The 15,415-nt window shown below is 44.3% G+C and overlaps 1 protein-coding gene across 3 annotated transcripts in view; it reads right to left on the bottom strand.

The window, feature by feature from the left end:
• Positions 1–15,415, bottom strand: part of UTP25 (UTP25 small subunit processome component) — a 64,856-nt gene that overhangs the window by 31,848 nt on the left and 17,593 nt on the right. For 2 of the 3 annotated variants that reach the window (XM_049634216.1, XM_049634218.1), the window contains one exon: positions 9,177–9,731. The exons of the other annotated variant lie outside the window; for it this stretch is intronic. In XM_049634216.1, coding sequence (XP_049490173.1) covers positions 9,488–9,731 — 244 coding nt within the window. In that variant the 3' untranslated portion in view covers positions 9,177–9,487. Of the gene's footprint in view, positions 1–9,176; positions 9,732–15,415 lie in introns of those variants that run through there. 3 annotated transcript variants of the gene reach the window in all.

The following is a 15,415-nucleotide window of genomic DNA, read 5'->3' on the forward strand; positions in this document are numbered from 1 at the left end:
ATCTAACTCTCTGAGTGCAGGAAGCATGTTTGTCCCATTTATTGCTCGTCCTAAGTGCCCAGAAGCATTCCTGGCACATCGTGGGCACACGTACATATTTGTAGAATGAATGAATCAGTGGGCGGTCCGAGTGAAAGGGAGAGAAGAGAACTTTAATAAGCTCTGCAAATACGTATGTGGTTTCGTTTCACTCTTAACAATACCACTCCCCCCAAAAGACATCATTATCTGCACTTCGCAAATAAGGAAACTGAGGTCAGACAAAGGTGAGCAAATTTCCAAAGATCCCATACCCAGGAAAAGAGACCAAAGCCTAGGCCGTCTGGTTCCAAAGTCCGGAGTATACCAGGGAGAGGCTAATAAAGGCCTGAGTGAAGTCAAAGTGTGGGAAGGGGTGTAGAGGGGAGAGCTCACGCTCAGGAGCCACTGCACCGATAGACCTGACCAGACCTGGCCGCAGACCGAAAGGGACAAATCCCCATGCAGGTTCATCTCTATCCCAGCACTGACCTCTCTCCCGCCTGGGGTCAATCACATGCGGATGACAGGAAAAACATATGGCTTTGGCCACTAACTAGCTGTTTAACTTGGGGAGAAATACCTAACTTCTCTGAGTATGTTTCCCCCACAAAATGGTAACAGGTACTAGCTTTAGGGATGTCACAAGACGGTGTGGGTAAAGCATCCAGGACAGTTCCTGGCCCGTAGTAGGTGTTCAGCCAATATAAATTCACTTAGCTTTTCCCACGGCCTCCTGATGTCGACTGGCCTGGGCAATACTGTTCCTGAGAAGACCAAAGAGGGAAGGAGTGTTAAGAGGACATCTGCCCTGGTACAGGTGCTGGAATGGGACAGCGTCAAGAAGGTAGTGAGTGACAAGCTCGGCCTGGGAGAGGTGGATGGATAAGGGGCTCAGGGAGTGTGCGGCAGAGAAAACTTCCCTCGCCGTGAGGGAAGCTTTGGTCCCTCTCGGATGATGGTTCAGACAAGTGTCCAGAATTCTAAGTCTGTGGTTCAATCTCTAAAGGTGCTGCCAGAGCGTGGTGAAGGGAGCCAGGGAGCCACGTGGCTTGGGCCTCATGTCTGCAGATTTGGTTGGAGCCCCAAAGGAAGTTATTCATAAAGTTATAATTTAGTGTTAAAAATGTTAATTTTTAAAAGTTATTTGCTGGGGCACCTGGGTGGCTCAGTCGGTTAAGTGCTTGATTTTGGCTCAGGTCGTGATCTCACAGTTCTTGGGACCAGGCTCTGTGCTGACAGTGAGGAGCCTGCTTGGGATTCTCTCTCTCTCTCTCTCTCTCTCTCTCTCTCTCTCTCTCTCTTTCTTTCTAAATAAGTAAAAACATTTAAAAAATAAAAATTAAAAAAAAATTGTTTTAAGTTCTTTGTGAGTTTAATTATGAATTGCACCTACTAGAGATTTATCATTTCTTAAAACATCATGCACACTGCTCTATAAAAATTGTTCCCTGAAAGAAACACACTATCTGGAATTGTTTTTATACCACAAGTTTTTGTAACTGTCTTTGGATTTCTACATTTCCTACGTATTGGAGAGATGGAAAGAAAAGGAAGGGAGGGAGGGAAGGAGGAAAAGAGGGAAGGAAGGAAGAAAGGAAAGAAGGAGGAAGGAAAGGAGAGAAAGAAAGGACACACAGAGACAGACAGACAGACAGACAGATGCGGGTCTCTGGGTCTCTCCAGCTCCGGAGAGAGCACAGGACAGCAGCAGCCCCGAGGCAGCCAGAGAGGTGGGGGACAGCCCACTACTGCACTTGTTTACTGCGCCCCCTGGTGTTTACAGCTCATAAAAATTTCAAGCGGCTTCATCCTTCAGAGCTGAACTTTGCTGAGCAAAATCCCCACAGCTGTCTTATGAAACATTCTCAAAATCTCTTCTTCATTTACATGAAAAGTATGAGTCTTATAAGTAAGAATATGCCTCACAGCTTTCCTTTGTTTTTGTTTAGCTTCGTGATGTGGAAGGGAAGGTCTGTATGTAATACTAGTTAAGACGGAGCACTGACTATGTGCCAGGCAGTATTCTAAGTGCCCAGCATGGTAATCCGTGTAAGTTAGTTGTAACAACTCTAGAGATAGGTATTATTATTATTATCACGCCCATTTTACAGATGTGGCAATTGAGGTACAAAGAGTTTAAAGAATTTGCCCCAAATCACACAGCTATAAAGTAGCAGAGATTCAAACCCAGGCAGGCTTGCTGAAGTGCCCATGATTTCAACTAAGATTATGCCATTTTTCCATGTTGGTATGTGTTCAAGAAAACATATGTTAATTTTTATTTGGCCTGATATTAAGAATCTAACTTCTCTGTGTAAATCTTGATGGACCAAGGATAAACAAAGCAGCAAAGAAGTGAAAAACATGCCTTCAACAATCCTCTGCTATATGATATTAAGCTTTCCAGAAGCATAGATTCTTTAGAATATCATAGAACCCGGAAGGATGACATACAAAACAACTTAATTAATGTTTGTTTATAATAATTCCAGGAAGATATTATAATCCCCTCAGCCCTTTTAAGAGTCTGACAATCTAGGAGAGCTCTTCTTTAAGAAGAGTAATAATAATTACAGCTACTATTTATTGAGTGCTTGTTTTTCATTTTAGGGAAGCAATTATCTACGGACAGTACCTGACCTATAGTGGTTTGACTTGCAATTTTTCGAATTTACCCTGGTGCAAAAGCCATATGCATTCAGTAGAGACCACGCTTCGAATTTTGAACTCTTCCTGAGCTAGGAGTGTATGGTAGGATACCCAGCCGGAATGATGGGCAGTGGTACCTGTCTGTGGCTCCCAGTCAGCCACCCAATCAGGAGGGTAATCAACCGATGCACTTACAACCATTCCGTGCCCACAACCATGCTGTTCCTCAGTACAGTATTCAATTACGTGAGACTCCTAACACTTTGTTATAACATAGGCTTTGTTTGTGTTTGAGGGCTTTGCCCGACTGTAGGCTAATGTAAGTGTTCTGAGCATGTTTAAGGTAGGCTAGGCTAAACTATATTTGGTAGGTTAGGTGTATTCAGTACATTTTCAACCAGGACATAACCCCATTCGTAAGACAAGGAAGATCTGTAGTGAAAAAGTGTTGGTTTTGGGGATCACACTACTTGGGTTCAAACCCTGACAGTGTTACTTAGGAAGTCACTTCATATCTCCAAATTCCAAATTCCTTCTCTACAGAACGGGGAAAATAATGATGCCTACACTTCAAATAGGGGTATCAGAATTAACTGATTTAATACACATAAAGAGCTTAGAAGAGTTTTTGGCACATAAGTGCTCCAAAAAGTGTCACCTTATAGTATAATGTGCCAGGCACTGTGCTAAGCAGAGTACAAAGTCACCTTTCTAAAAATTTAATTTTTATTTTAGAGAGTAAGCATGGGGGCGGGGGGTGGTGCGGAGAGAGAGAGAGAGAGAGAAAGAGAGAATCCCAAGCAGACTCATCCCTGCTCAGTGCAGAGCCAGACGTGGGGCTCGATCTCACGACCCTGGGATCATGACCTGAGCCGAATTCAAGAGCCAGACACTTAAACTACTGAGCCACCCAGGTGCCCCCAAAACCACCTTTTCATACAAGTGTCCCTCTATATAAGCTGTTAGCTACTATTATTATTATAGAAAATAATCTTTATAGAAAAGATTCTTGGTGGAAACATATCAAGATATTAATAATAGTTACCACCAAGTAGGTATAGTTTTGACTTTGTATTGTTTTTCACTGTTGTACTTCTTTTTGTGGAATGAACCAGGGTTTTTTAATAAAAAGACTAAAAGTAAAAAACTTCTCAGGAAAAAAAAATTCATTGAAGGAACCACCAAGAACGAATGCTTAGCTTGGAACTAGGAAGTCTCAAGAGGACAGGGTCGATGTCTTCAAATAGCTGAGGATTAACAAGTGGAAGAAAGGCTTGTACTGTGTAACCTGAGAAGCTGGGCTAGACTAACACATGGAAGCTTCAGAGTCTTCTGCTGTCTAATCGGGGCTGATTAGAAAAGCCACAGTGAGAAAGCATTCACGCAGAGGCCGAAGACCACCTCTCAGAGATGGTCTACGGATGACGTGTGAGCCAAGCGGCAGACTGGATCACAAGACCTCCAAGTTCCTACCGAACTGGGGATCGTAGTTCATTACCTAATTTTGCCTTGAAACACAGAACAGATAAAAGGCAGGCGGTCATCAGCTTTCAGAGAGCTGAAGTCTGTTTTCTTGCCAGTGACTTTTTGCCACTACCAGTTTCCATGAAGTCCTAGGAGGAGACACTTGTCTTCCCTCAGATTTATGGATCCGCATGGACAGGTGACGGCAGTGACAGTACAAAGTCAGAGGCACCTTAGCGCTCACTCCCCACTGTCATCAAGGGGTCAGGTATCCACCCTGAAGTACAGTCCTTATGGTGGATCCTGCAGAGAAACAGAAGAAAGAAGAGGCAAAGTCTTTGGACTTCAGGACTCTGTGATCCCATTTTTTGTCCTCGGCATCAGTTAGGAACAGCTAACAATAGAGGCCTGGCCTCAGTGGCTTAGACAAATTAGGGATTTGGGTTTTCACCTGGAGTGCCAAGGGAGAACACGCAGGACTGGTATGGGTGGCACCTTCAGAATGTGATCAGAGAACCAGGCTACTCGGTCTTTCTGCTCCGCCACCTTCTGTACAGAGCTCCCACCAAGAGCTTCAGCCGTCACTTCGGTGTTCCAGGTAGAAGGGGGGTGTTCCTCTCGGGCTTAAAGAGTGCTCCTCCAATGAGCAATGGTTACGGCTCGTTTCCCCAGCCAGACCTGTAAGGGGGGCTGGGAAATGTAGTTTTAGCTGGGCAGAACCCCAATAAAATACAGGGTCCTGTTAGTAGGAAGTGACTACAGGGCAAACAGCAGCCTCACCCACTTCCTCTCAGGTCCCGATTCTTCCCTACTTTACGAAGATGAGAACGGTGATGAAGGGAACCGTGCAGAGCCACAGCAGGTCAGTGGTGAGGTCAGTCTCAGCACCCAGCTCAGGGCCGGCTTTGAAAAATGACAGAGAATGCAAAAAGCAGGAACCCATGAAATGTCTGCAGGCAAACACCAGCTGTGGGCCCGGGACCATTTCTCTGCAGGGAGCCACACTGGCATGTGAGACAGGCTGCAGAGGACAGGGAGGACGAGGGCTGCAGGACACTGGTCTACATGTCATTCCCTGGGCTGGCAAGAGGTAGACGGCTTCGGCCCTGGCTCAGCTGGGAGAACAGATGGGCAGGAATTCAGTGCGGCTTCCAAATCAGCCAAGCGGCAGAACTGCCTTCCTTCCCCATCAGCCAGGCTCGTTCCCACCTGGTCACAGCCAGCTGCAGAGACCCAAGACTGAAGGCCAGGAGCAGCCTAGGAATGAGCCATCCCTCACCTGATGTGAGGGGCTGTCATGAGGACAAGTGAGTGCAGTGGTTTGTTTGTCCCAGCAGTGAGGGGGACAGCCGGGTGGAGCTGCCCACCAGGAGCGGGCAGACTTCTCTGTGTGGGGTGAACCAGCTCTCTGGGGAGCACAGGACCCTAACTGTTGAGACAGCCTGTTTCATTGAGGCCTGGAGCTCTGTTCTTTCTCGTGCCTTCACCTCCCACAGATATAATGGCAATGTGGCCAGAGAGGTAAGGGGAATCCGGGAATTAAGCTGAAATACACACAATGTGAGCAGAGCCGACCCCTTCCCACATCTGAACGAAGAAAGCAAAGTCCTCAGAGCAGGGCGATGGAAAGAAAGCAAACTTGACCTGAGGGGACAGAAATGCGTGTTCATTTGCAAAACAGGATAGAAAGTGCACAGAATTTTATTGCAACTCTGATGAGAGCATATGCATAGGAGGAAGGGCCACAAATTTTTAGAAAGAAACACGACTTTCCTCTGTCAGCTGAACGTGGTTGGGTTCACCAGGGAGGGAGTGGATAGGCCCAGAGGGAAGGAAAGAGCTCTCCTCTCTTTCGCCTTCCAAAGACTACATCAATTTTGGGTTATCTGTGTATCTGCTCCCAATTCACAGACTAATTAAAAGCTGACTGAAATTTGTCTAGAATTCTATTTAGCTAGGCCTCCAGAAAAGCTTTTTAAAATAGTAAGTCGGGAGTAGGAACACTGATAATAAAAATCACTACCATAAGCCCTTTAAAGACAGAGAAATTGGGGAAGAGATTGGAAGGACAGGGGGCAGAAGGAGCAGACGGACCAGCTGTGAAGGCCATGCCGCTTGGAAGATGCTCCGGGAAAGGTGAAGTTGATGCGTTTCCATTACATTCCTCTTCGGCAAGCTGCAGGCACCTCACAGCCACCTGCTGGTTGCACAATGAGACTCTTCAGATGATTATAAAGAACTTCCAACTCCTGTTCCCTCACCCCAGGCTTTCTGTCATCTTGAGGCCCTCGACTCATCAAATCTAAACTCTGCAGCCTGAAGATCTGTTCATGTGGCCTTGGGAAGGCTGGGCAGAAGGCGGCCAGCAGGCTCCCACACCACCTGCCTTCCCCCTCCTTCCTCAGCAGCCTGGCTCCTCACTCCCACGAGGGCATGATCAGGGCCAAGAGCCTTCATGAGCCCCCCATCCCCACCCCTCCTGGCCCTCTGGGGTGCAAGGAGTCAGCAGGGATATGCTCCCCATCCCGCCGGGGCCATCTGCACCAATTATAAGCCCTTTGGAAGCCAGCAGAGGGCTGTTTAGCTGCTGGTTCTCTATGATTAGCTAGTTCTTGTTTTTTGAATATTGCACATGGTGCAGCCAGCTGTACGAAGCATTCATGATTCAAAGCTTTTCTCCCCTCAAAAAGAAAAGTGCTAAGCTAGTTGTTACTACTATGGGGAAGGAAAAAAAAATAAGAAATAGCAAGATAGTATGTAATTCCAGCTCAGGCATTATTATCCATAGTCCAATAAATTCTCTTCTCTCCCTGATTTGGCATATGTGAGAGACCTGATGTTAAGGCATCCTTTTAATGGAACCATTCCAGAGAATCAACTTTTTGCAATCAACTCAGGAGCCAGGGCCAGCTGCTGAGGCTTACCTTCTTTCCCAGGTACCGAGCCAAGAACAAAAGAAGTACTTTGTTCACACTTGAAATCCTCCGTGTTCTCACAGGTGAGAAGCAGTTGGCTGCCTATAAGCCAGCACTAAAACCACTAGGGATGCTTAATCAAACGCAGATTCCTGGGGCTATCTCATGGACTTAAAATCCAGGTTCACATGTGCGTAGAGATCCAGAGAAGCCGCAGCTCTGGGAGTCTTGTAAACAGTGGTAATGAGAGCCATGAGATCAGCTACAGTGCAGCATAATGAACACAGAAATAGAAGAGGGGGGGCAACCAGAGCCCCTTTTTCCTCCTATCTCTGAACCAGGCAAGGGAACCCATTTCTTTTCTCATAATATACATGCTCCATGTATACATGGTAAACAGCAGCACAGATAGGCCAATAGCACACAGGACACTCTGGGGATATAAAACGGTCTTTGTAGCATGGGTTTGGGCAGCTTATGACTGTCACCTCAATTTTCAGAACTTTAGGAACCCATCTGTATATGGAATGAATAGTTCTACCTTCCCTGTTGAGGGAAGAGAGAAATAAAAATGCCTATTTAAATACTTAGCAGGAAGACTACCCCAAAAGTGATTTTACTTGTTTTTGCTAAGCAATTTTAAGTGTGTCCAAGTAAAAGAAAATCTGTACCAATTACGGGTTGTTCCATTGAGGATAATGGGAGCCACATATCTCACTGTCTGAGAAGGGAGTTACAACTACAGACAGGGAGAACACCGGAAGGCGTCCGTGGTGTCAAAGTGTGGTGTGAATTCATGGTTTTCAGTACATGGATGTAGAAATAATTTCAGATGCTGTGTGTGTATACACGTCCACAATGATAGTAATGGATTATAACCCATTGAATAGAAGATGAAACTACAAGCCCATACTGACGGACATAAATTAACAAATAACAGGAAAAGAGTAACTCCATACTGGAAAACCCTGGCAAACAGTGCCTTAAACAAGTGGTCAGTTAGCGGGGCACATGGCTGGCTCACTCAGTAGAGCATGTGCCTCTTGATCTCAGGGTTGCAGGTTCGAGCCCTACAATGGATGTAGACATTACTTAAAAATAAAATTTTTAAAAGACAATTTTAAAAAGACAAAAGAAAAACAAGTGGTCAGTTAGCATCATCACTGACGGGGCACATGGACACTGTATGCCACCTGATGAGACGGGGTGAGGACACAGCAGTGCTTCAGTGTTCCTGCTAGTGGTGCATCAACTAAACCTAATCAAAGGGAAACATTATCCAAAATAATAACCAGTCTGTAATCTTCAAAAATGTCAAAGTCAAGAAAGCCAGCAAAAAGCTGGGGTAGTCTTCCAGAATAAAGGACACTACAGAGGTATGACAATGAAAGGCAACATGTAATTCTGAACTATCTCCTTTTGCTATTAAGGACATGACTGGGCCACTGGGCAAAACCTGAATGGTGGCCAAGGATTAGACGGCAATAAGTATTAACGGCAGTTTCCTGATTTGATATTTGTTTCCTGGTTACATGGAAAAATGTCCTTGTTTACAGGAAATACACACTAAATCCAGGGGTAATTTTTACGAATGATAGGCCCATCAAGTCAGCAACTTATTCTCAAGTGGTTTAGGTTCAGGACTTACAATTTTTCTGGGAATATTTCCAAATAAAAATGTCTTTAGAAGTGTGATTTTCATTTTTATCTGTATAGGACTTAAAAAAGGGCCACCGTAATAATGAAGACAGTGACATGAAGACAGATGTCATGACACCAAAAGTCTCACAAAATTATTTCTTGAAACAGAGTAAAGATTAATGTTATTTCAAATAACACGATTTTAAGTGTATATTTTAAAACATTTACTATTGTGAGTTAAAAAAAATCAGTGAATGTATTCTTCTAGGCTGAATTAAAATAGAATATTTAAGATTTTAAAAAGTTTGGCTGGGGAAAAATAATAGTTTTGCAAAACACGTGTGATCCACAATTAAGATGATATTCAGCAGCAAGAAGTCTCCCAATATTCTCACAACCAATTCTCACAAGCAATGACATGTATGCCTTACTTTAAGGAAGCATCAGACAGAAATAGGCGAATCTGAAAGAATTTACCAAGTGTAATAAGTTAGAGAATAAAATAACACCAGAAGAATTTATGGCTTACAAAAAGTTTCACAAGTAGAACTTTTTCCTTCTGCCAACCTCTCAGAGTTCTATTAGCTCCCTCCTGATCTCTGAAAGATGTGCCCAGAATCTGGTTTACATTTAACTTTTCAGGGACGCATGACCTAAAGAGAAAGACGAATCCACTCCGCTGCTGCCCGGTGCTCCTTCCTGGAGCAGTCCTTGCGTAAGTGATCAGAATTGGGTCCAAGTGGCACAGAACCAAGCATCAGGTATCCCACCAATACCATTTCCTGTCCAACAAGTTCTCATCTTTCTCCGGTAATGAAGAGGTGGACGTTCTTGTGGGACTGCAGCATCTGCGCAGCCCGCTCCACGCCAACCACAGCAGCCAACCTCTGGGCGTCGTACTTGGAGTAGAGGACAGTGCAAGTCCAGGTGGCTTCCTCTCCTCTGCTGGTGGCTCTCAGCATGTTACAGACTTCACTGTAGAAGTGGGGATATGTTGGCAGTTCATAGAAAATCAGGTTCCTGATCCCTTTTATGGTATACCTATTAGGAGGGGAAAGAGAGGCTATATCTCCTTGAGAACATTTACGGAGAAGCTACCTAAGAGTTCGACAGGGGCGTAGCTCCCTCTTGCTGCCCCATGCTCAAGGAGGAAGATAATGGCTCACCATCCGACAGACCACAGGTTATTTTGAGTTGGAAGGGCTTATTTTGTGACAGCGTATTTGAATTCCTAATGTTTGGCTTGGATAGTGATAAAACAAATTTGCATTTCTTGAGCCTACCCTGGGTAGACCAAGGTAGGATGGGGAAGAACAGTAGACTAGGATTAAAGATCTGTCACAGAAAATTTAAAAAGTAAACACAACTTAACGTTACCCTTATTATGATGAGGCAAAACAGAATGTCCTGTAATGGCAATGAGGTCAGACCCAGGACGTAAAATGAACTGCATAAACTGTAAAGGAGTTCCCATCAGTCTTCTCTTGTCACTCTGCAGACATGCTAACTCCATGGCAGATGTTCCACGTTCACCCATTTACAAAATCCTGACTGAGGACCCATCAGGCGTTAGTTTCACCAGTTCGTGCACTTCTCTCCCTGCTACAGCGCTGTATGCAGTGGTGGGGGGGAGGGGAGGGGGGGCGAGGTGCAGACCTCAGGGACTCACTGTATGGTTCGGGTCCGGGTCAATTATTTCCTCTGGGGCCCCATAACAAAAGATTTTATAGTTGACAAGGTTCTGATTTTTCCTGTTAAAGCCCTCTCATACGCTGCTGATGTAAGACTCACTTGGGAATTCTATTTTATTCACAGAGGATCCGCTTTCCTTGTCTTCGTATCCCACAGATCATCCTGATCTCTCTGGAGACCCTCATCTTCCAAACTGTAACTGCAACCCACTACTTGGTTCACTTTTCAACATTACCATAAGGAAGGAATTCCAATGGCTAATGAACTTGAGTACACTGTTCTACCTCACTAGTTATCGAAACAAACAAAAGCAAACACCGAGTTCCACTTGTGCTTTGTACGTAGAAAACTCAAGAGAGCACTGCTTCCACACTAACCAGAAAAAGCCACATAACCTATGTTGCTTTTCCTGAGCCTAGACAGCACATGTCACAAGGCAGCCAAGTGAACTGATTCAATGGCATGCTGGTGTATGTTTAAGAACTGGTTCTCAGTGGGGAAGAGAGGGTGCGGATTTGAAGCAATTGCCAAATTCTGTGGTGTAAATACTCCCACCGTGGCCAATTTCAAGCTACCAACGTTATGTTGCTAAACTTGGGAGTCGGGAAGAGATGGGCAAGCAGATCTCACGAGCCAGCCCACCACTGACTGAATTCCAGAGTGACAAACCTCTCTGAAGAGAGGGTTTCTGGCAGAGCACAGGAGGAAGAGGGCAGCTGCCAAGAAAATGGGTAGCAAGAAAAGAGCTGTACAAATTCTTAAAGGGCAAGTGTAGGCCTGTGCGACAGTTCAGAACCCCTGAGATTGGTGGACACTCCTTTAACTCGCGTTCACTCATGAGCTCTCTTCTACAGGCCTCCGATGGGGGTCCTGGAGAAAGGTGGGAGGCGAGGCAGGAGACCTGAGAGAGACTCCTCGGTGCAGACATGAAACCTCACTCACTTCCCAGACCCACATGTATATGAAGTAAAATCTGAAACTGCTGAGAGAGGGGCAAAGGTCAAGAGCTGGGGCTGGGGCCTTAAAGGCCCACCCATGCTTCCTCACCACAAGACTTACACCCAGTAAAAAGCAGCAGCAGACTGTCCCTGGGGAAAGAACACAAAATCCATTCAGCCCAAGATCCTACACTGACATAAGCACAGGTCGGCCACCACCGTGGGAGAAGCAGGAAGTTCTTTCCTACCAAGATCCCTCACAGATTCAAGGTAGGGTTTGGCTGCCACGGAGCGGGCTGCAGGAATGCTGACCGGGCCCCAGCTCCGCAGCCTAGGACGAACAGGCCCGCCTCAAACCAAGCCACACGGAGAGAACCCCAATCCCACCTCAAGCCTCGCAGGGAGTAACAAGCAAGAGCAGCCTGCTGCTGCAAAAGGGGCTCGAGTGGGGAGAGACCCCTCCTCTGTCACGGGGGCACAGGGCTTGGTGGAAGCCGAGAGAAGATGGACACTGAGAAAAGACCTGCCGGTACCCCAGGCCCTACACTAAGCACTGACTGCTAGAGGAATTTGAAGTCTGTGGTGCATGGAAGGTTAGCTACAGTAATAACCAAATCCTGACTCGATTCACAGCTCCCACACGAGTGGCCTGAAGAGTAAGAGGTATGCCTGATTGTAAGTACTACCCATCTCAGCCCCTACATTCAATTGACAATTACAAACACACACACACACACATACACACACACGCACGCAAGACTCTTTAAAAGACATTAAAACACTGAGGTATCACTCTGGCTATCAAGTCACTGGCAACAAGTAGGGTTTTGCAGAAATAGGCTAATGGAGTATAAATTATTGTGTGTGTATTTTGGGGAGGGAGAGAAGATATGGGGAAAACAGAGGGAGCGAGGAAGGGGCAATGCATAATAAATTTTTCATTGTATACAGTTTTTGAGCTAACAAGTTTTCCTGTCTAAATTTATTCTAATAAAATAACTAGACAACTATGCCATCAATTATGCACATAGATGTTCTTGGCATTGTTGTATATAATAGAACAATTTTTTTTAGAATCTATATACCCATGAAAAGGAAACTGAGCTACTTATATATCCATACAACATACTATATACCATTTAAAAGGATGCAATACACACCTCATAGATTACTTATAAATAGAAAAGGTACTTTTACAATGAAGAGATCTAGCAGATACACTTTGACCAAGTGATTACATTCAACATCACCAAAAATGATATAAACCGACATTATGTGCCTCTTGACAAGACAGAGCGGAAAGTATACAATATCCTCTATGTGGAGTTCTCACCAAAAGATGTTTATTCTAGTCAGTGATTCTGAACTTCACTGCACTATGAATCACCTGTCTGGTTGTGTGCTTGAAATATCTGTGCTTCGTTCCCGTCCCCAGACACAGGGATTTAATTGGCACTGGGGTGTATGCCTTGGGTATTTGGATCTTTAAAAGCTCCCCAAGGGGATTTTAATGTACAGCAAAATCTGGGAACCAGTGATCTGAATAATAAAACAAAACAATCTGAATAATAAAACAAAACAATTACACAATCTAGGCTTTGGGACATTCTGTAGGAAACTGGATTGGCTCTTCAAGAAATGTCAAGGGGAAAAAAGCAACAGAATTATTTTAGATCAAGGTTTCTTAACCTCCACACTACTGACCTATTGAGCCAGATAATTCTTTGTTGTGGGGCTATCCTCTGTACTCTAGGGCATCCAGAAACATCCTGGCCGCAATCCACTAGAAGCACTAGACCACTAGAATAACCCTCCAGTTTTGACCACCAAAAATGTCTTCTGGAACAAAACTGCCCCCAGCTGAGAACTACTAAGACAGACTAAAAAAACATTAACCAAATGTAATGTATGATCCTTAACCGAATCCTGGATTATGGGGTGTAACAGCTACAATGGTCATCAGGACAACAAGGAAAATTTGAATACAGACTATGTATCAGATGATATTACCATAATAATATCAAGTGGTTTGATAGTGGGATTACCATTAGATAAAATAACATGCTGAAAGATTTAGGGGTTCAATGTCATGAAGCCCCTGAACTTGTTTACAAATGGTTCAGAAAGAAAAATTAAGATGTGAATGGACAGAGAGAAGGAAAGACAGAGAACAGGGGTGCATACAAATGTGGCAAAATGCTAACAGCTGGTGAAATCCCAGCAAAAGGAGCTATCAACGTTCACTATTATAGTCTTACAATTTCCTGTGAAATGAAATCTTGCCAAATAAAAAGCTGGGGGAAGGGAGGACATGATACAGCTATGTATGTCAACTTAAAAATGCACCCATGATACACAAATACATATGCCAAAATGTTAACATACTAAAATTCTTTTTCAATGAACACATAAAATGCATAAAAGAAAAAAATCCCAACGAGTACAATGTAATCCCAATTTAGTTAAAAAAAAAAAAATGTGTGTGGGGGGGTACACACGTTTGTACATGTGCACGTATTTTTCACATTAAAAAAACACACTAAAATGGGTATTAATATCAGGGCAGTGAGATTCCATTTTCTTTTTTTTAACGTACATTTTCCAAGTTCTCTACAACAATTGTCCAACACTCTTAGAATCAGCGTACTTATAAAACAAAACAACAAAACAAATTCTAGTAAGTGCTGTATTTAAAAACCAAGAAAATTTTTCTCAGTTTCAATCTCCCACAACAGACTAGGTATCTCCTGGAAACAGTGAACGTGGTGGAAACAGTCTTCCTCCCCTGGTACAGGTTTTGGGTCTTCAGTGACCCCTAGAAATAGGACTCAATGGCTGGATGGGAACTTAAACTAAGGACAAAGGACATTCAGATGTCGACCTCACCTACCAAATGTGAAAGATAAACGAGGCACTCACAGCTGATTTGAAAGGCTGGCTTCTCCACATTGTCTATAAAGCTAGTCTGCTATTTCCAGAACTGGGGATTCTCACGTAGGGGCTGGGAGTAGTCAGAAATATCCCAGTATGCCTGGGTGACTCAGTCGGTTAAGCATCTGACTTCGGCTCAGGTCATGGCCTCATGGTTTGTGAGTCTGACCCTGTATCAGGCTCTGTGCTGACAGCTTGGAGCCTGAAGCCTGCTTTGGATTCTGTGTCTGTCTGTCTGTCTGTCTGTCTCTCTCTCTGCCCCTCCCCTCCCTCTCTGCCTCTCTCCTGCTGGCGCTCTCTTTCTCTCTCGAAAATAAACATTAAGAAAAAAAAAAGAAGATAAAAGAAATACCCCAGCAGCCTTTCCCAACCCCATAAATCCCACCTCCAGAGTTTCTGACTTGTGCCCTGGTTAAGAATTCTCCCTGCTGTAGCAACCCAGTGATAAAGCTCACAGAAAGGACTGTGAAGCATCCCATCCTTCGGTAGCCATCATGACCAAAGGCCTGTCCAATCCTAAAATTCAACTCGTTTCATCCCCCAATCCCACAAAAAAATGAATCATCTTCTGGATGAAAATGTTTTGCTAGCTCACAAAAAAGCAGTGGTATTTCTAACATGCCTACTTCTAGAGAGAATATAAATACAGAATTTCAGAGCTGGATATTAAAGTTTAACATATGTTTCCCAAGGTCAAATCGAATCACAAAGGCATTGCAGATAAAAGCACCTATCATCACTTTGATGACCTTTCAAGCAAAAAAATCTAGAGCTGGAAACTTTGAGATAATTAGCAGTCGCAGAACACTGAAGCACATTGTTTCTATTCATCTTCAATCCAGGACAGGATATACTCACGAACCTGGTCCAGGGTATAAGGCAAGTGGTACATGCTTGATTTGTCTTTATAATGATTTGGGGGCTAAATAGTTTGGTAAATACAGTGGTGTAAGCCAGTGGATTGTGCTGCCTACTTAAGACATCGTGCCCTCTCCTTGAAAAGCTGCTATATGAGAACACTCTTTTCCTCCCGGCTTAATTCATACTTGCTATAGACCATCACGCTGGGAAATTTTCCAATCCATACACTTCACTTAAAAGGCTTGCTTTCATGTGTCAAGCTGACAGAGAACTAAGGGCTCTTAAGACCTGCCGAATGCAAAC

The sequence above is a fragment of the Panthera uncia genome, chromosome F1, assembly GCF_023721935.1.
Source record: "Panthera uncia isolate 11264 chromosome F1, Puncia_PCG_1.0, whole genome shotgun sequence".
NCBI lineage: Eukaryota > Metazoa > Chordata > Mammalia > Carnivora > Felidae > Panthera > Panthera uncia.